The following is a 22,405-nucleotide window of genomic DNA, read 5'->3' as shown; positions in this document are numbered from 1 at the left end:
AAGATATTCATGAAGTTCAGTGAAGCAAACACACAATTCAAACGACTTCTAATTTACTCATACACAAACACAATCATTTTCATAATTAAAAAATTGTGGTAAGGATACAAAAGGAATGCTTAAAAATTATTAAATCTCAAGAATAGAAACTGGAGGATGAATATGTCTAAAACTTTTATTTCTCCATTTGTCTGTACTACTTTTGTTATAATGTAATGAACTGGTCTCCCCAAATAAACTTCACTGCTGACTGAACTATAAAACTCTTTAAAAATGTGTTTTCATGGTAAAAAATAAATAGGTAATATCATAAGAATGACAGTAATTACTGGAAGCAGAATTAAGGCCACAGCATAAGCTATGTGCATAACCAAGTTTTGCTAAAATCTTAGCCTTACAAGATTATTTTTTTCTCCTCCCAGATACTCCTTTGTCTACTATTCTTATGTATTTAGTTGTGACAGTGGTAGTTAGTAACGTTTATAGGAATACAACCCTTGGCTGTATTCCAAGGTCAACAAACCATAGTTGACACACAGGTTTTTAAAGACCTTCAGGAGTAGATTAAACATAAGAGAGACCAAGTTAAAAAAAAATTTTTTTAAGACATGGCCTTTTTTTAAGATTTTCCCTCAGGTTTCCTAATGCTACATTGAATTGCTGATGTGAATGAAATACAGGTTCTCTATTTAACTGTACATGTCTGTAAAGTGACCATTTAGGCTATCCTTATCTCTCAATAATATCAGCAGTCTGACAGCACTAGGAAAAAATAACACACTCTTGAAATGTTGTGAGTAATTATAAAGGGATGAATGTTCATCCATTGTAGGCCATTCATAGTTACACATTAAAATTTCTGGTTGTCCAAGTATAAATCAAAACATTTTAACGTAAAAACTTACCTTTTACGTTTTAAACTCACAAGCTGGTTATTCTGAACCAATGTAACAATAAACTGGACAATCTAAAAGAAAAATACAAATAACTTTTTTCCATTATAGACTCCTAGTTCTTTAGTCTACATTAAAAACCTCAAATATTGTACATGTCCTCTATTCTAAGTCATATAATTTCTCAAATATTAATATATTTGAAATTTGGAGACATCTTAAAATTGGCATCTAAAGAAACATACCAGCCTCCAGGCAGAATAACCTGTGATAAAAGTTGCTACTACCTAGAACAAAGAGATGCCTAAAAATTCCTTCCTCCCTCCCTCCCTTCCTTCCTTCCATTCATCCATCCACACACCCATCCAATATTCAGTTATTTGTTTTGGTGATAGGTAGTAAGTATGCCTGAATACAGACCCCCAATTTTACAATTCTTTCAATAACATGATAATGCAAAATTAAAAAAAAAAACCACAAAACAAAAACATGGTGTTTCATAGGCAACATTTTTCTTATACCAAGTATTATTATAGTGGTAAAAAAAATTGCAAACTCTCAAAATAAAAGATCATAAAATTTTCAAGTTAGAAAGTTTATTGACTATAGAAAAATTATTGTCAAAGCACTAATCATCTGTCAAAGCTTCCTGCTGACAACCAAAAGAAGCTGGTTTAATCTTCCAAGTCTGATTAAATTTAGAGGAAAACTATTAAACAGATTAAGACATGCCACATTCCTCCGTATTTTATGATAGTATTTCTTAAAGTGTGGCCCACGGAGCAGCAGCACTGGCCTAAAAACTTGTTAGACATGCAGGTTTTCAGCCCCGCTCCAGAACTGCTGAATCTGAAATTCTAAGGATGGAGCCCAGTAATGTTGTGTTTATTAGCAAGCTGTCCAGGTGGTACTAATGTGAATATGAGAGACATATACGGTATGGTACACCTTGAGATTATATTGTTAACTTCCTAAAGGAACTAAAAGCGAGGATATCACATGATAAATTATGAAAAATAGTATACCACTGAGAGGCTATGAATGAAGAACAAAGGGATTAAAGGACAATGTAGACTGCAGAAAATTTCCTTGTAAACTTTGGGAAATGTAATTACATAATTAAAATAAAGAATTGTCAATTAAAAATATAAATCATATAGCCTTAATATTTTGTGTTCTCAGTAGTAGCGCCCAAAGAGGCTACTAAATAGTTTGCCTTACAATCAATATGAACTTTTCCATGGAAAAAATATAAACATTTTATTTTTTATTATTTTTTAATTTATTGAATAACTGGGGTGACACTGATTAAAAAATTATATAGGTTTCAGTAATACAATTAGAGAATACATCATCTACATATTGTACTGCATATTCACCACCCCAAGTCAAATCTCCTTCCATCATTATTTATCCTTTCTTTACCCTCTCCTACCTACCCCTATCCTCCTTTCCCTCTGGTAACCACCATACAGTTGTCTGTCTATGAGGTTTTTTCCCTTTATTTTCTTTTTTTCTTAATCCCTTCAAAATACAAACATTTTAACTAAATAGTCAGACAACATTACAGTGTACGAAAAGGTTAGCCACTACCTTACTTATTAAAAAAAAAAATGCTAAGAGTTGACAAAAACCATTTACACTTAAAGATATCTTTAAAGCAATTCAACTTTGTTTTAATTTATTAAAAGATATCAGAAAATTCTAAAAGCATTAGTAATTATATTTATAAGGACATGAATTCTTGGCTACATTTCTCCTGACATGTTCTTTATCTCACTTCTCTTTTTATACTTCTGCTTCACACGATACAGAATTTACAACCTGGAGATGAGGAATCTCACATATACCACATCTAACTTCTGTATCTGGTAAGTCTTGTAACAGAAACCTCACATAATTATTTTATTTTATTTATTTATTTTTAGAGAGGGAAGGGGGGGGGGGGGGAGAGAGAGAGAGAGAGAGAGAGAGAGACAGACACACACATCAATGTGTGGTTGCTGGGGGTCATGCCCTGCAACCCAGGCATGTACCCTGACTGGGAATCGAACCTGTGACACTTTGGTTCACATCTCACAATCTACTGAGCTACGCCAGCCAGGCCTTTTTTTTTTTTTTTTTAAGATTTTATTTATTTATTTCTAGAGTAATCATTCCTAATTAATTCAAGGCCAAAGAATAAATGGCAAGAATTAAAAATCAATTCCATGAATAGAGAAAAAATTACTGGCTGTCATCATACATTATATAAACTCCCTAAACCTTACCAAAACATACAGATGCAAACTCAAATATAAGCAGACAGAATGTTAGCTTTCATGAAAAACTGAAATGTTATAAAAGTATTTTACAAAATATTCTTGCCACTAGGGAAAAAAACAACAAATTATGGAGAGTTGTAAGTTAGTATTTAACCAAAATACCATTTTCTGGAAAAGAAACAAATTTTTAAAGTGTAGGTTAAGGTACATTATCATTTTAAATCATATATTCTTAACAGAACTGCATGTTGAAATTAGCTATGGTAGTTTTGAAAATACATATACTTGGGCTTAGAATTAATTCTACAATCAAGCTTTACTTGTATACTATTTTTTTTTTTTTTAAATATAGGCTGTCTATTTTGACTACAGGCCAAAGGCTGCAACTACCATTCATCTCTGTTCCAAGCTGTTCCCCTAGATTCAAATCCTGTCAGTCATAACCCTATTTTTAGCATGAACAAGCTGAAGCTCTCCCCCGCTCCCCCCTAAAAAAAAAAAACAAACTGTTGCTTAAACTTAAGAGTCCAGTTTTCTAATGAGCAAAAAATAGCTACCTTAATTACTTTTATGTTTCCTATCTTATTAACATATGAAAGCTGATATGAACAGATCAAATCACCAGGACACAATGCACCAGATATTCTCAGTTCCCCAGTAATTTTCAGCTTGGATACTAAAATCTAAGATTTATTTTACACTATCTGTATTAATGCTTTTCTGTACAGATTAACAATAACATACAAAACAGCTCATTTTTTTAAACCCACAATTTCGTCAACTGATTTGAAAATACTAGTCATTTATCTTCTGTATGCCTTTCAGAGTAAAAAACAGTAAAAACAACAAAGCAAATGAACAAAAAAAACCCCACACAGTAAAGTTTTGTTTTTATAGGAAAAATTGTGTAAGAAATTTGGAGTATATTAATTATGCTTCTATGAATAAAGTATCTTAGAAGTGTTCTATCAGGCAAAGGTCCTTAAAGATTTATTAACTGGGAGTACAGAATGACCATATTTAGTTAATGAAAAGATTTTTATTAAAAAGAACATACACTTGTCCTAATTTGTTTGATTTCATAGTTTTACTTCTATCTGTACATCCAAAATACAAGAAACTAAAACCAATCAGTCTATGCAACAGAGACTTTGGGTCACAAATGGTACTCAAATAAGCACAATTATGGTCATGGGGAAAAAAGCTTACCTTTCGAATAACTTGTTGCTGTTGTGCATGTTTTGCTCGTAACTCTGACACCTCCTTCCAAAGGGACTCATTCTCACTATATCATTTATTAAAAAAAGAAAACAAAAAACAATTCTGTCAGAAATCCAGGCTTCAGTATTTTTAAGCAAACCAGAGAACACCACAGTTATAAAGAACAAGCCAATGGTTGCCAAAGGGGAGGGCATGGGAGTAAAACATTTTTTAATTAAAAATAAAGATTTTATAAAAATACCAGAGAATTTAACTAGTTTTTATTATATATAAGACTAGAAAATCTTTGGTTCAATTATATAAATGGCAACTATTCTGATGCAAATCCAGAATCATTCCTTCATAATTCTAATAGCTTCTACTCATGGCAATATATACACAAAAACTTAAAACTCATGCCTACATCCATATAATACGAGGCAATTTATTCCTCTGACAATCAGGTTCATTATTTTTTATTTAAGCTAACCTTAAAACTATGGCTACCTTGTGAATTCCAGTACTTGTGCTTAGGAAACAATTCTTAAAAGTGACATTTACCTAGCACTTGCTATGCTCCAAGTACTATGCTAAGCATTTTATAAATACTAGTAATTTAAACTTCTCTTAAATCCATCAAGAAGGAAATTACTCTCTACTTTATACATGAGGGCTCTGAGACTCAGAGTACTGAGAAGACTTGCCCAAGATCACACAGATAGTTAGTTAAATATTAAAGTAGAAATAAAATCTGCTCAACTCCAAACTGTCTATCTTAAGATCTGTCTCAAACACAAGCATATAAAAACACTAAAGAATATGTTTTTAAAAGCATTTCCATATATGACAAACCAAAAAATAGAGGGTACCGAAAATGAGACTTTAATACATACTGAAAAAAATATTGTATTTTTTCTGGCTCAGAAATTCAAAGATACTGTCATCTGCTCACTAAATGTAAGGAGAATGGCTATCCCTAAGATTTCAAGTATAAATTTGGAATCCCATTCCTTAAAGACTCAACCTGAGAATCAAGGAACTGGGTCAAAGGACATCTCAGTAGACACAAGGCACATACAATTTACTAGTGTAAGATATTAAATAAAATATGCAAAATGGGGAAACTTAAAATGAAGGCCTATTTAAAAAGGGTATCCAGTCCAATATTACTCTTTTAATAAAAATACTGAAGTATAGTTAAACTAATGTCCCATATTTGAAATGGGATAGAAAATACACAAAATAACTACTCTTAAGACCTGGGCATCTATTAGGATGAGCAAAATCTCAACTACTTACTAAAAAACACCTATACATCTACTCTACATACAAGCTATTACTATGGTTAATTAGGATAATGGTGCTAAGAACTGTAGTTACAAAATCAAAGCCTCTTTCTGCAGATAAAAGGTTTGAACAATACTTTGTCCAGTGTATATACAATAAATATCAAGTAGAGCAAGTCTCTCGTGTTCTTTTTTCCCTATTTTTTATGCCCTACTTTTCCCTAAGAAATAGGTCACAGAGAAAAGTCATAAAAAACATCTTAAAAAAACAGGTAACGTGCAGTAAGTACTTTTATGCCTTTGTGTGCATTCACGTGTCTGATCATCTAAAAGCTAATCTATGTAGACTTAGATTTCCTACACCAATTTAAAGATCTACTGTTTCCCATTTGTTTATTTTTCCTTTTGTTTTCCTTGCCTGGGGAAATATATACAACAGAATATTGCTGCAAGGAATGTCCAAAATTTTCCTGCCTATTCTTTCTTCTATGATTTTTATGGTTTCAGGTCTAACATTTAAGTCTTTGATCCATTTTGAATTTACTCTTGTGTGTGGTGTAAGAAAGTGGTCTAGTTTCATTTCTCTGCACATATCTGTCCTATTTTCCCAATGCTGTTTATTGAATAATCTATCTTTAGCCCATTCTATGTGCTTGCTTCCTGTTTTGAGTATTAATTGATTATAAAGGTGTGGGTTTATTTCTGGGCTCTCTACTCTGTTCCATTGATTTATGTGTCTGGTTTTATGCCAGTACCATGCTGTTTTGATTACTATGGCCTTATAGTATATAGTTTGATATTAGGCAGCATGATTTCTCCAACTTTGTTGTTCTTTAACAGGAATGCTGCTGCTATGTGGGGCCTTTTGTGGGTTCACATAAATTTTTGAAATATTCTAGTTCTATGAAATACATCATTGGAATCTTTTTGTTAAAGATTTTATTTATTTATTTTTTAGAGAGGGAAGAGAGAGAGGGAAGAGAGAGAGAGAGAGAGAGAGAGAGAGAGAGAGAGAGAGAGAGAGAAAGATCAATGTGCAGTTGCTGGGGGCCATGGCCTGCAACCCAGACATGTGCCCTGACTGGGAATCGAACCTGCGATGCCTGGTTCGCAGCCCACGGTCAATCCACTGAGCTACGCCAGCCAGGGCACATCATTGGAATCTTGATAGGAATTGTAATGAATCTATAGATTGCTCTCGGGAGTACAGATATTTTAATGACATTAATTCTTCCTATCCATGAACATAATATGTACTTCCACTTATTTCTATCTTATAATTTGTATCAGTGTCTTATAATTTTCTGAGTACAGGTCTTTTACATCCTTGGTTGGGTTTATTCGTAGGTATCAAACTGAAATGTTTTTGCACAGCAAAAGAAATCATCAACAAAATAAAAAGACAACCCACAGAATGAGAGACCATATTCGCCAATACATCTAATAAGGTGTTAATATCCAAAATTTATAAAGAACTTACAAAACTCAACATCAAAAAAGCAAAAAACTCAATTAAAAAGTGGGCAAAAGGCCTGAATAGATACTTCTCCAAAAAGGGCATAAAGATAGCCAATAAACATATGAAAAGATGCTCAATGTCACTAATCATCAGAGAAATGAATATTAACATCACAATGAGATACCATCTCACATTTGTCAGAATGGTTATCGTCAATAAATCAACAAACAAGTGCTGGTGAAGATGTGGATAAAGAGAAACACTTTTGTATTGTTGGTGGGAATACAGAATGGTGCAGCCACTGCGGGAAGCAGTATTGAGATACCTCAAAAAATTAAAAATGGATCTGCCTTTTGGCCCAGCGATCCCACTTCTGGTGCTATATCTGAAGGAAACCACAAAACTAATTTGAAAGAATGTAAGCATACTTATGTTCATTGCAGTGTTATTTACAATTGTGAAGATAAGGAAATAGCCCAAGTGTCTATCAGTAAATGAGTGGATAAAACTATGGGACATTTACACAATGGAATACTACTCAGCTATAAAAAAGAAGAAAAACTGACCCTTTGCCAACAGTACGGATGGACCTGGAGAATATTATGCTAAATGAAATAAGCCAGATAGAGAAAGACAAATACCGTATGATTTCACTCCTATGTAGGATCTAATGAACAAACTAGGAAAATGGGGACAGACTCATACATGGAAAACAGGATGACAGCTGGGGGTGGGAGGTGAGGGGATGGAGAGATGGAGCAAAAAGGAAAAATATTTTATGGACAACACTGTAGTGATTACTGGGTAAAGGGGATATAAGAGGATAAAAAATGGGAAAAAATACAATAAATATTAAATTAAAAAAAACAATGGAAAAGACCTACTGTTTCATGAGAAAGGCTTTTGCATCATATAGTTTTGCGTGCCCAGGTTTCTATATTCTTTCGACCACCATCATGAAAATACAGTATTGGGGTAAAGTCTATGGCTACAAATCAAAAATAATGGTAACTAATACTTAGTGAAAAATGATCTTTGATCTTGGTTTCAGCAACATGACCTAAAAGTAAAGCACCAACCTCCAACACACTACACCCAACACATAAACACCAACACATATATTAGAATTATATTTGAAAATAATACTTTACCTTTTTAATTCAGAAAGCCTGGACTCAATAGTTTCTTGTTTTATTTGAACCTTTTGAGCACTACTTATAATTTTTGTTAAATCTTCCTGACGAATTTTATTTTCTTCGGGTTTTGAAGATGAAACCTTTTAAAGAGAAGATTTAGGACATCAAACAAATACTAAATGCCACGGTTGTAATTCAAAGCTTCCCTATTATAAGATGTTTTTGTAGTCTGTACAGGAAGTGAGATCAAGTTCCAAAAAACCCAGGATAGGATTCTAGGAAGAGAATAAACTTTATGGCTCAAAGAGAGAGGATAAGAGAGAGTTTTTTTTATGTGGGAAATTTCCACAAGCAGAAACACCTTAGGGCTTTTTTAATTTTTCATTTCCTTCTGTCGAATTCCCTGTAATTTTCCCATGCCTCTTTATTATCACATTCCATGTTTAATTAAATTTATACAGTAACAGCTTCATGCTATGCCATTTTCTTCCATGGTCCACACTACCCTTTTACCTCACACCTTCCTTTTGTAGATTTGGTAAAAATATCTTATTTCAGCAAAAATAAATAAATAAATAAATCATTCAAAAATGTATTGTTAAATGTCTACTATATGCAAGGGACTTATCCTGGGCTTTCAATATTTGTCAGTAAATTACATAATAAGCCATCCAGTGAACTTACATTCTAGCAGGAGCTTACATTTTTTAAGCTAAAAAAAAGGATAAGCTATCTCAATGTGAATGGCTCCTCAACCTCAGTCAGAATGTAAACATTTTCCTTCCCTTTAAAAGTGTTTGAGCCCTTAATACAGTTCTGCACCAAGAAAGAAAAATAGAAGGAAATAATTAAAACTTTATTTGTGTGGATTCAGCACCAGCCTGCAAACCAAAGTGTTCGATTGATTCCCAGTCAGGGCACATGCCTGGGTTGCAGGCCAGGTCCCCAACAAGGGGCACATGAGAGGCAACCACACATTGATGTTTCTCTCCCTCTCTTTCTCCTTCCCTTCCCTTCTCTAAAGTAAATAAATAAAATTTTTTAAAAAATGCATTTGTCTAAATCATCCCAACAAAGAACACTAGTGTATTTTTATACATTCTTAATTTCAAAAGCTGAAATATGTCTTGGCCAAGTATACTACATGGCAATGCCCTAACTGAATCATGTTAACAATAGCTCACCTTCCTTTTAATGTTCTCCAACAAGTCATCCTGGCCTTGTTTGAAGTAAGGATGCTGAAATTCAACAGGACCATCTCGTTCCTGTTTTACAATTCCAGAGTCAATATGCACTACTTTACGGAAACCATCTGAAAAAGATTTAAAATTCAGATAACTAAAACAGAGGAAAGTCAAAAATTAATCATGCTTCCATGTAATATATTTTCCTCTTTATCATCCTAATGGGGGAAAAAACTGTTAAATCAGTGGCCAATGACACTAGTCCAAATAAATTGCAGTCCATACTCACACATGTTCAGTTGCCTCACAAAGCTTGCCATGTTATTGTGCTTGAAGTATTTGGGAAGAATTTCCTTTGCAAATCTTTGTTCATCCAAAACTAGAAAACTTTGGCCATTCTGAAAAAAAATGAAAATGTCAATTAGTTAAAGTCCTCTGACACTACATGATACATACAAATCCCAAAACTGGGCAATCCTTTTATAGTAACTTCAGACCAACCATTTATTTCTGTTAATGTCAACAAGAAACAAGTTCCAAATACGTGCCAAAATGCAATTAAGCATTTTGATGTCAAGTTCAAAAGCTTAGCAGTGTCCCAACCAAAATCTGTATCATACTCTATGGTAAAATAGTAGAAAAATTTCCCGACCTCCAGCCAAGATGGAGGCATAGGCAGATACACTCTGCCTCCTCGCACAACCAAAAGGAGGACAACAACAAAATTAAAAACAAAAAATAACCAGAACTGCCAGAAAACAGAACTGTGTGGCAGTCCGACAACCAAGGAGTCAAAGAAGAAACATTCATTCAGACTCGTAAGAGGGGCAGAAATGGGGAGCCGGGATGGAGAGGACGTGCAGTAAGGCGCTGGCTGGCAGACCCAGCAGTCCCACACTGCATGAGGATAAATGGGAAGGAACAACTAAGAAGCAAGACAGACTGCGCAACTCAGGGTCACAGCGTGGGGAAATAAAGCCTCAAAACCTCTGGCTGAAAAAACCTGTGGGGAAACTGCATGGTAGGAGGAACTCCCAACAGTAAAGGGAAGGAAACCGGGACTCAAATGAACAATCTGGACCAGAAGGAAGAAATAAACATTCACCCAGAACAGAATGAAGAAACAAAAATTCAAAAAAATGAGGAGAGGCTTAGAAACCTCTGGGACTACTTTAAACATTCCAACATCCAAACCATAGGATGCCAGAAGAAGAGGAAAAGCAAGAAACTGAAAACTTATTTGAAAACATAATGAAGGAGAACTTCTCTAATTTGGCAAAGGAAATAGACTTCCAGGAAGTCCAGGAAGCTCAGAGAATCCCAAAGAAGGTAGACCCAAGAAAGCACACACCAAGGCACATCATAATTACATTACCCAATTAAAGACAAGGACAGGCTCTTAAAAGCAGCAAGAGACAAGGAGACCCTCGCCTACAAAGGAGTTCCCACAAGACTATCAGCTGATTTCTCAAAAGAGACTTTACAGGCAAGAAGGGGCTGGAAAGAAGTATTCCAAGTCATGAAAGGCAAGGATCTACCTCCAAAATTACTCTATCCAGCAAAGCTACCATTTAGAATGGAAGGGCAGATAAAGTGCTTCCCAGATAAAGTCAAGTTAAAGGAGTTCACTATCATCAAGCTCTTACATGAAATGTTAAAGGGACTTATCTAAGAAAAAGATAAAAAACTCTGAACAGTAAAATGACAACAAACTCACAACTGTCAACAACTAAACCTAAAAATCAAAAACAAAAACTAAATGAACAACTAGAGAACAGGAACAGAATCACAGAATCACATGGAGCTCACATGAAGTGTTATCAGCAGGGAGGTGGTGGAAGGAGAATGGGGGAAAAGGTACAGGGAATAAGAAGCATAAATGGTAGGTAGAAAATAGACAGGGGGAGGTTAAGAATAGCATAAAAAAATAGAGAAGCCAAAAAACTTACATGTATGACCCATGGACATGAACTAAGAGAGGGGGAATGCTAGTGGGAGGGGGTGCAGGGTAGAGGGTAATAAAGGGGAGGAAAAAAATGGGACAACTGTAACAGCATAATCAGTAACATATATTTTAAAAAGGAAATTTCCATTAAATCAGAAACAAGAAAAACAAGTACAATATGTGGCCAGCGCAATTATTTAACATTGTTTTTAAGTGAATATTAGACAAAAATAAAATTTGAGAGGCCGAAGTAGAATCTTTTTTTGCCATAAAAATAATTTTATCTGTACAATCATTTGAAAAACTGTAAGAGAATTTCAGATTCATGTTACTAATATTTAAAATCACTAGTATCCTGTCATATAAAAAATAAACAACTTGAATCTTACTAGAAAAATATAGTAATCAAAACATCAAAGTACTTACATAAAGACAGACAAAACAATTCATACAATAGAAAGCTCAGAAATATTAAATTCTCACATACACAGTGTCAGGATTTTTTATAAGGGTGCCAAAACCATTTAATGAGAAAGGAGTCTTTTCAAGAAATGAGGTTGACAAAACCGGGTACTAACATGCAAAAAAGAACGAAGTTTGAACCTTTACGTTACATCATATACAAAAATTAACTCAAAATAGATGAAAGGCCTAAACTTATAAACATTTCAGAAGGAATCATAAGGAGAAGCTTCATAACATTGGATTTGGGAATGATTTCTTGGATAACACCAAAAGCACAGGCAATAAAAGCAAAAAGAAACAAATGGGACTACCTCAGACTTACAAACTTTTCTGTAAAGAACACTATCAACCAAAGGCAGCCCATGGAATAGAAGGTAATATTTGAAACTCGTATCTTACAAGTGGTTAATATCAATATATATAAAGACAGTGGCCATCAGGTGAAGTGACTTCAGCGAGAGGGATCTGGATTGCTGGCTGGCAAGGGGAATCCAACTGCCCTTGCCACCGGTCTTATTCCAGCACACCTGGGATGCCATCTCTCAACCCGTGGTGGAAGGTGGAGGCGACCACCTCGGAGCTTCTGGTAGGCACACTGCGACCCTGGCAGTGGAACAGGGTGTTGGAAAATCTTAAGCTGAGGGCAGAGGCAGGGTCTGGGGACTGGCCATATGTCAGAGATTTGAAAGATTTCCCCTAAGTCTGTCGCATGCAGGCCCAAGCTTCCCAGGGAGACACAGTTGTTCTTGGGCTCCCAGAAGGACTTACAAAAATTTGTGTGGCTGGGGACTGTAAAACCTAAAAGAGGTAAGTAGTCAGGAAAACAGATCAATCTTTTTTATCTTTTACTTGTTCTTTTTTTAAATATTGAATTTATTTGGGTCACATTGGTTAGTAAAACCATACAGATTTTAAAGTAAAAGAAAAAAAAAGAACCTCTACAACTCAACATCAACAATGCCAAAAACAAACAACCTGATTAGAAACGGGTGAAGGATTTGAGTAGATATTTTTCCAAAAAAGATATACAATGAATAATAAACACATGAAAAGATGCCTAACATCACTAATCATTAAGGAAATGAAAACAAAAGCCACAATATTACCACTTTATAGCGATTAGGATGGCCATTATTAAAACATACACATGGAGGGGGAAAAAAAAACAGAAAATAAGTATTGGTGAGGAGGTAGGAAAATTAGAACCCCTATTGCATCATTGCTGGTGGCAATGTAAAATAGTGCAGCCACTGTAAAAAAGAGTTTGGTGGTTCCTCATAAAATTAAACACAGAATTGCCATATAATTCTATTTCTACGTGTATACCCAAAGGAATTGTGAGCAGGGACTTGAAAGGATATTTGTACACCCATGTTCATAGTAGCATTATTCACAGTAGGCAAAAGGTGGAAGCAACCCAAATGTCCACAGACAGATGAATGGATAAAGAAAATGCGGTATATACATATGAGGGAATAGTATTTAGCCCTGAAGAGGAAAGAAACTGAGACATGCTACAACATGGATGAACCTGGAAGATAGTGCTGAGTGAAATAAGCTAGTCACAAAAGAGCAGACACTGTATGATTCTACTTGCATGAGGTATTTAGAAGAGTCAATTCATAGAGACAGTACAATGGGCTAGGAGGAAGGAGGGAACTGGAAGTTCTATCTGACAACTATGAAGTTTCAGTCTGAGAAGATGAAAAACATTCTGGAAATGGGTGATAGTGATGATTTCATAACAAATGTGAATATACTTAATGGCACTGAACCATATACTTAAAAATGATTAAAATGGTTAATCTTATGTTATATGTATTTATCACAAGAAAATTAAAACTAAAATGGAATAAAAGATTCCAGTAATAGAAAAGTGTCAAGTATCTAAAAATGAATTTTAAAAATATACAAGACCTTTCAGAAAATATTAAATTACAGAGGGACAAATACATTGTGGTAAAACTGTTAATTCTCCCAAAATTAATCAATACATTAAATTCTCTCTCAATTAAGAAAAAAAAGATTTTTGGTAGCAGGATTAAGAGCTGCTAACACAAGGATATATTAAGTACTGAAGTTCACTGGTAAAAGTAATTATGTAGCAATACTCAAGAAAATATAAAAACGAGGTGGAGAGGTGTTAACCCTATCCCATACAGATAGTAGAATAACAGTGTTTACAAAAGTTTGGTACTAAAGAAAGGATAGACTAGAGTACAAAGAAGTAAATATGTGGATTTAATAAAGAATAAAAGTAGCATTCAAATCAGGAGGGTAAATCAAGAGGGAAAAGGATTAGTTAATAAACTCTTCATTTGGAAAGAAAAAACAAAAGCTCACTGCTGCCTCACTCTTTATCATCAAACATTTGGAAGCATGATATACATAATAAACCCAGAAGACATACAGCTAGAAAGTAATAAATTTATTCAGGGAGACTGCTACCTGCCTACCCTATCTCTACTTTTTTATTTTTTAAAACTAAAATTGTATTTATTTAAGTTGTACAACACAATGACTTCATATATATACACACACAGTGAAATAACTGTTAGCCAAGCTAATATAATATCTCCACCTGCATAAAAGAATCAACAAAATAACCTAACAGAATGAAACGAATTGCAATAATATATCTGATAAGAGATTAAGATCCGAAATATATGAGCATACAACTCAACAGAAAAAAAAAACAAAAAACAAAACCCAAAACCCATAATTAACAAATAGGCAAAGTACTTGAATAGACCTTTTTCCTCAAAAGTCATACAAACAGCTAACAGGTATACAAAAACGTGCTCAACATTACTAAACACCAGGTACACGCAAATCAAAATTGAAATGAGGTATCACCTCATACCTATCAGGATGGCTACTATCAAAAAATAAAAGAATATGCTGGCAAGAATGTGGAAGAAAGGGAACCCTTGTATACTGTTGGTGGGGAAGTACATTGGTACAGCCATTACAGAAAACAGTATGGAGGTTCCCTTAAAATAAAATTAAAAAACAAAAAAAACAACAAACAAACAAACAAACAAAACCCTTACCACAGGGATTTAGCAATCCCTCTTCTAGGTATATACACAAAGGAACTGGAATCAGTACCTCGACTAGATATCTGCACTCCTGTGTTCACTGCAGCATTATTCACAGTAGCCAAGATGGGGAAAAAACTAGATTAAAAAAATTATGAAAAATTGAGATATTTATATATTTATGTGATGTGTATGTGTGTGTATATATGTATATATGTGTGTATATATATGAGGTCTGTCTGGAAAAAGTCCAGCCATTGTTAATGTAACAAGAACAGTTTGTGTGACATCAATGTAACCTGGAACCTAAGGAGAGTGGACTGAAATCCTGTATGTGAACAATGACAACTTCACTGTAGTCAGTGGGGGTGATAGACACTGTTGAGTGAGCATGTTAACTGTGTGGCCATCACATTCAAAATGACTGAGCAAGCAGAGCAACAAATCTGCTCAAATTTTGCATTAAGCTTGAACATTCCTCCACAGAAACTATTCAGATGATTCAAAAGGCTGCAGCTATAGGCAACTGGTGATTGGCAGCTTCATCACAACAATGCACCTGTTCATGCATCACATCTCTTGCAGAGATTTTTGGTGAAACATCCAATCACCCAGGTGACTCAGCCCTACTACAGCCCAGATTTGGTAGCTTGCAACTTCTGGCTTTTCCCAAAACTAAAGTCACCTTTGAAAGGGAAGAGATTTCAGACCATCAATGAAACTCAGGAAAATTTGACAGGGCAGTGGATGGCATGGCAATTGGGAGAACTGTGATATCCTAAGGTGCCTACTTTGAAGGGGACTGAGGCACCATTGTCCTATGTACAATATTTCTTGTATCTTGTATCATCTTTAATAAATGTCTCTATTTTTCTTATTACATGTCTAGGCACCTTCTGGACAGACGTTGTTATATACCACAATGGGACAGTATTATTCAGCTTTAAAAAAAGAAAGAGACCTTGCCATACGCAACAATAAGGATGATCTACTTTCTTATTAGCTGAATCACAATTTTGTTTGATGCTGCAACTACATTTCTCAGTCTCCCTTACAATTAGAGGTGGCCAAATAACACACCTAACTAATAAGATAAAGGTAGAATGTATTCAGTGGGGCTTCCAGAAAAGCTTCTAAAATGGGGGAGATTCATACTGTGAAACCTCTACATCCCATATCCCTGCTTCGTACTTGGAGCTAATGGCTGAAAAGACCAGAGGGAGACTGGGGAAGTTCAGGTGTAAGAGGAGAATACAATTTATATCATTTAAGCTGATAGCAGAGTTACTTTTAAAAGTTCAATAAAGTTGAGGACTATTAATATTTTAAACATTTATGATAAAAAATTAACTGCACTAATTAAAAATTTCTAACAAATGAAAAACTCAGTGTGAATTTTAGGGAGACTTGGTTTCACTCATAATTAAATGTACAGCAAAACAAATAATTTCTCACTTATTGTATTGGTAAAATTTAAAAAGTTGAATTACTACTAATGGTTATTAGGTAATAACTGAAAAATGCATAATTTCCTATCTTCAAAGGACTTTCCCTCTCAATCTACCCACCCACCCCCATTTGTCTTTTCCTTCAATGCAAAATTAAACAAACATATTTTAAAGTGCCCTTTGCTAATTCAGGACCATCTACTAACTTTCACTAAGAACTGGTTTCTGTTTCTCTCACTCTACCGAAACCATTTTTTAAAAAAATGTCAAATGCCAAAAGCATGTCCTCTTTTCTGTCCTATCTTCCTACACCTCTCTGTAGCATTTCATTTAGCATTACTGACAATCCCCTCTTTAAATGCTCTACTCTTGGCTTTAAAACTATACACTATTGGCTATCCTATCTCTTGTATTTCCTTTCAACTGCCTTCCACCTATCAAGAATAGTGTGTTTTTGGTTTCTATCCTTGACCATGGCACCTATTATACTCTTTCCTTAAAAAAAAAATCTCATCCACAATAGTGTATCTAATTATTGACTTCATTATGTATGATGATTATCACATCTAAATCTCTGCCCTTGACCATCTCATATTTCACATGTGGATTTCCTGTTGTCAACATTTTTACACAATGCTCTTTAACTCACTATGTTCTACCCTACTGTCAATTTCAAACATATCTTCCTATTCCCCCCAAATCATTTTTTTCCTGTATGCCCCAACCTGTCATCCGTCCCTTTCCTTTAAAGTTACCCAATTAAGTTTGACATCAACAACCAAAAAATAAATTAAAAACTCTCAATTTTAACAGCTAGTATTTAAGGAAAATATTAAAAATGTTCCCTTTACAAATAAGGAATAGGAATCCCATGATCGCTCACTCCTCTAATCAGACACCCTTCTTGAGGTCTTAGTCATTGCAAAAGAAAACAAAATGACGGTACAAGGTTCTAAAAGAAAGAACAAAATTGCTATTTACAGATGTTACAGATGTACACTTAAAAGAGAACCCAAATCAGTAAAATGATTAGCTCATTGGTTTACTATAAATGTACAAATGGTACTTGTATTTATCAGCAATAACTAGAAATATATTTTAGACTAAAGGATACCACATACAACATCTATAAAATACATACGAAAAATCTAACAAAAATGTGCAAGACCTAATTGCAAATTATAAAATGTTATTAAATAATAAAATGAATTTAGAAATATGTCTTATTTCATGGGAATATACAACATTGTAATGATATCTATTTTACAATTTCAATGCAATTCCAATAAAAAAATTCCAGTTTTTTTTAATGGAGCTTGATTTTAGAACATATACGGAAGATCTAAGACCAACAATAGTTATGATACTCCTGAAAAATAAGTTGCCCTCCCAAAAGCAAGACTTTTTATAAAGCTATGGTAATTAAGGTATGTGGTAAGGGCATGTGATATGCAATTGATGGAACAGAATAGAGAACCTAGAAACAAAACCATAATATATAATTTTGCTGTAAGACAAAGGTACCAAATTACATATCACTGGGGAAAGGAGAAACTACTCAATAAGGGGCCAGGACAGCTAAATATTTATATTAAAAATAATGAAACTGGATCCCTTATATAACACAAAAATAAATTCTAGGGGATTAAGATATGAAATGTTAACCTTTAAAACTTTCAGGAGATGGAAAAGTATTTTTTTCCCTTTGGGGTAGGTAAGGGAAAACATTCTGAAGAAACAAAAAGCATAAACCACAAAAAAAGATATTTTAAATTATACTAAAATTAAGAACCTCTGCTCATCAAAACAATGTAAAAAGATAAGCCACAAATGGAGAGAAGATACAGGCAGCAGATATATCCAAAAAAAAAAAAAAAAAAAAAGAATACACAGTACAAGGAATTCCTACAAATAATAAAAAAATAAGTCACCCAATAGAAAAATGGTGAAACATGTCACAGAATAAGAAACATAAATGGTCAATAAATACAAAAAGGTGTTTGAACTCCTTCATAATCAGGAAATTATAAATTAAGACCTTGTTGAGATAACAGTTTACATCCAGTAGATTAGTAAAAATGATAAACTCAAATTTTGAAAATATGTGTTCATGGAAAATCTCATATATGGCTAAAAAAGTATATACTGGTTTGTCTCTTTGGAAAACAATTTGAACTATATTGAGGTTGAACATTTCATACCACATTTCCCAACAATTCTACACTTCAATGTAGGTGTGTATACGTTAGAAAATTGTTTGCTGATACACACCAGGAAAGGTGTATAAGAATATTCATAATAACATATGACATTTATTCTCCTCCTTGAGCCATTTTTTTCCATTAACTTCTATGACCTCAGTCCCTGTCTTTCCTTTTATTGTTTCTTCTCAATCTCTTTGGCTAGATTTATCTTCTCTTCATACCCTCTAAATGTTGGAACACCCTATCTTTCAGTTCCTTCTATCTTCATTTGTCTCCCTGGGTCATCTCATCCAATCCCAGGGCTTTTACCACTCACAAGATCCAAATTCCACCCTGAACACCAGTCATATCCAAACATCCTAATCGATATTTCCACATGGATGTCTTCGAGTGTAGAAGTCATTCAGGCTGTTCTTAGATATTTGTTCTCCTTCCTAACCCTGCACTTCCCCACCTCTTTTAAAATTAGTGTGACCATATGACTAAGTGTGGTCAATGAAAATGTAAATAAAATAATTTTCAAATAATACCAGTGATCCAATTGTAATCTCAAAGTTTATATGCACTACACCTCCCCAGCACTTCTCCAAATCATCCTACATCTTAGCAAATGGTACCATCATTCATCCTGCTATTCAGGCCCAAACTAATTCTTCTGTCTCTCCTCCAACTTCAGCCAATTTATCAGTAAGTTCTGCAGCTTTGCCTTTAAAGTAGGTATCAAATCAGACTACTTCTCACCACTTTCACTGCTGTACCCTAATCTCAGCCACAGTATACTCAAAACTATAGTAGTAAACTGTTACAGTCTTCTAACAAGGTCCTTCATTTCCAGTCTTCTCACCATAGCCCTAAGGCCCTATACAAACCATCTGCTCCTGCCTACCTTTCTGACCTCACTCTCACATTCTCTAAAGATACTCTAATCACATGCACCTTTTCAAATCACGCGAGCAAGCCATGTTCAAGGCTTTTATATGTGCCATGCTCCTCTGGTCCATCCTTTCTAATCATTCAAGTCTCTCTTCAAAAGTCACCTGTTCAGAGAGGCGTTCCTCATTACCTACAAACCTGTCGTTTTACATGCTAGTTATCAATTTATTGCTCCAAATTAATTCATTGTCTGCTCTGCAAACATGGAGCTGGGTCCCATGAATATCTTTTTTTTTCTTAGCTTGCATGTTGTTAAAGTTTTGTCAGTAGAAGAAACAAAAGAGATATTAAAACAGGAAGAAATTCTCCTTCCTAATTCCAGTGTGTCCTTAACAGGCTCCTTCATTGCATAAAGGTTCTTCAGCACCTAGCTCTTGCAGTACATGGAATACCCCAAGGATAGCAGCTTCCCCCAACACTCCCTCTCCCTTGAAGGTTTCAAATTAGAGTATCTCCTATAAGACATCTCCCCATGAACAGCTTTCTAAGGTACTCTAGAGCAGCAGTCCCCATCCTTTCTGGCACCAGGGATCAGTTTTGTGGAAGACAATGTTTTCATGGACTAGGATAGGAGGAATGGTTTCAGGATGATTCAGGCACAATATTCAAACTCACCTCCTGCTGTATGGACTGGTACTGGTCTGCAGCCCAGAAGTTGGGCACCCCTGCTCCAGAGCAAGGGCTGATAAACATTTTAAAGGGCTAGCAATAAGTATTTTAAGCTTGCAGATCATAGGACCATAACTCTGCCCCTGTAGCAAGAATTCAACTATATGAATAATATGTAATACAGTAAGCATGGCTATGATCCAATTAAACTTTGTTTATTTGCAAAACAGATGGCTGGCTCATGGCCATAGTTTGCCAACCTCTAGCTAGGGGTTATATTTCCTGGCATGTTCTGAAGGATGAATTCCCAGTAAGTTCCACCAGTGTGGCACCAGTAACTTCTTTGCCATTCAATGAAACATGGTCACACTCTTTCCAAAATGGTCAAGAAGACTTGGGAAGAGGGTTTTTACTTGGGCACTCTAACTTGGACACTCTAACTTGGACACTACCTTAGCCCTAGCAGTGATGGCTGCCTCTTTAACTGCTATTCCTTTATTCTATAAAGTTTTCTTTACTCCAGTTCACCTAATGTAGTTAGAATTCTATTCAACTTTCCCTATTCAAAAAAGTGTGATTTGTCTCCTAAATGGACCCTAAATGGCACTCTCTCTTTTCACCCTGCTTCATTTTCTTTATGATACTTACACTAACTGTATTATACTATTTATGTCTGCTTATTTTTTAATTATCAGTATCCTTCACTGGAATGTAAGCTCCATGAAGGCATTTTGTTCACTACTAAACCTAGTATTAGCATACTGTCTAGCCATAACAGATTCACAACAAATATTTGTGAGTGACTAAATAAAAGAATTTGTATCACAGTACATCAGATTTTAGTTTTAGACTTTCGTTTCTTGGGTTTTAGAAATGAGAAGATGAATGCCTCTTGGTTATTTCTGCTCTCCCACACATATTCAAGTTCATTCACTCATTGTGTCTCTCTACTTACAGTATTCCTGCAGTCTCTACTCTAAAATTAGTAAATAACCTGAATGTAAACATTCCCCCTTATTGATGGTTTAGACCTATGAGGTTCAAGCCATACAACCGAGAACTCTCTACATTATAAGGGGTGGAAAGCCATTACTAAGGGTAGTGAGAGAAACGTGTAGCTTCTCTTTAAGCCTTACCCATAAATGTTAACAAGTTTCTGAAGAGTAGCAGCAGTTGTTACTGCTCAAATTGATCCTCTTGGTTAAAAACATAAACTATACTTACTAATAATCTAATACATCAGCTCCATTACTAAAACATTTTTCAGAACAGAAATTAGCAATGCTTTTTTAAATAATCAGTCTATAACTTCTTAATGTTCACCAACCATTCCTTCTGAGTCTCAGGCTCATTCTCTCTTACATATACAAACTAAAAATACTTCTCAATCAATCTTGCAACTTTTCTCTAGGTCCACATAAAGTGGATCTCTGTCACATTTGTGGCCTTTTTTGTTTTCACTTGGCAATACTGTCATAACATAATGGTTGCTGAGAAGTATAAAACGATACCAGAACATTGGGAGGTTTAAGAGCCTACAAACTCAACCAAGATAACTAGGAACACTGGACAAATTCTATTTTTTACACCCTTTCCCTTGTATGTCCAAATTAGTCTCTGCTGATTTGAGAGGGATAGGGACGTACAGAATGCCAAAGGACACACACAAAGAAGGTGGATATAAAGTCTTCAGTGGAAATCACTTCTTGGTCTCCTCAAGCAATCTGAAGAGTCCAGACAAAAGTAGTAACACTGGCAAAACATAACTTTCCATTTTTTCCCTTCTTTTATACTGCATCACTTCAACATTCATGAGTATCAAATATCAATAGCAGTAAAAGCTGCTTCTCACTATCAATGGCAAGAACTTCTATAACCTCATCTCTGAAAGTCATGTTTCCCCAGTTGTTTCCAAGCTAAACCTGTGTTCTCTGTTTAGTACTTTTCTACAACTGAAACAGCTTTAGGTCATCCAGTTGTACTATCTGTCCTTGATTCAGCAATAGACTAACTACCAGAGGCAAAATAGCTAAATAAAAATTTTGAAGATACAGGAAGTGAAAGAACCAGAAAAAGAAAGTAAAAAGAAACTTCCATAGCAGGAATATGGGAAAAATAAAACAAGTACAGTAAGTTTTAAAGACACTCTAGGTCTCAAGACATTTCTATTATTTGATTCAATAAAACACTTAGTATAATTCTAATTGCTTGGAATATTACATTTCTATAATTAATGATGAGAATGAAAATATGATTTTACTCCTAATTTTTGTCATAATACAACTTTCAAAGAAAACTGAAGTTACACAAGTCTTCAGGAATATTAAGCCAAACTTTA

The 22,405-nt window shown here is 34.7% G+C and overlaps 1 protein-coding gene across 2 annotated transcripts in view; it reads right to left on the bottom strand.

The window, feature by feature from the left end:
* Positions 1-22,405, bottom strand: part of HSF2 (heat shock transcription factor 2) — a 37,683-nt gene that overhangs the window by 11,988 nt on the left and 3,290 nt on the right. For both annotated transcript variants that reach the window (XM_028508887.2, XM_028508886.2), the window contains exons 2-6: positions 9,712-9,820; positions 9,423-9,550; positions 8,254-8,378; positions 4,367-4,442; positions 906-967 (exon numbers count right to left, since the gene is read on the bottom strand). In XM_028508887.2, the coding sequence (XP_028364688.1) occupies positions 906-967; positions 4,367-4,442; positions 8,254-8,378; positions 9,423-9,550; positions 9,712-9,820 (500 nt within the window). The remainder of the gene's footprint in view (positions 1-905; positions 968-4,366; positions 4,443-8,253; positions 8,379-9,422; positions 9,551-9,711; positions 9,821-22,405) is intronic.

Source organism: Phyllostomus discolor, chromosome 4 (genome assembly GCF_004126475.2).
Source record: "Phyllostomus discolor isolate MPI-MPIP mPhyDis1 chromosome 4, mPhyDis1.pri.v3, whole genome shotgun sequence".
NCBI classification, from domain to species: Eukaryota; Metazoa; Chordata; class Mammalia; order Chiroptera; family Phyllostomidae; genus Phyllostomus; species Phyllostomus discolor.
Note: the sequence above shows the minus strand (reverse complement) of the source record. Positions and strands in the feature narration are given on the sequence as shown.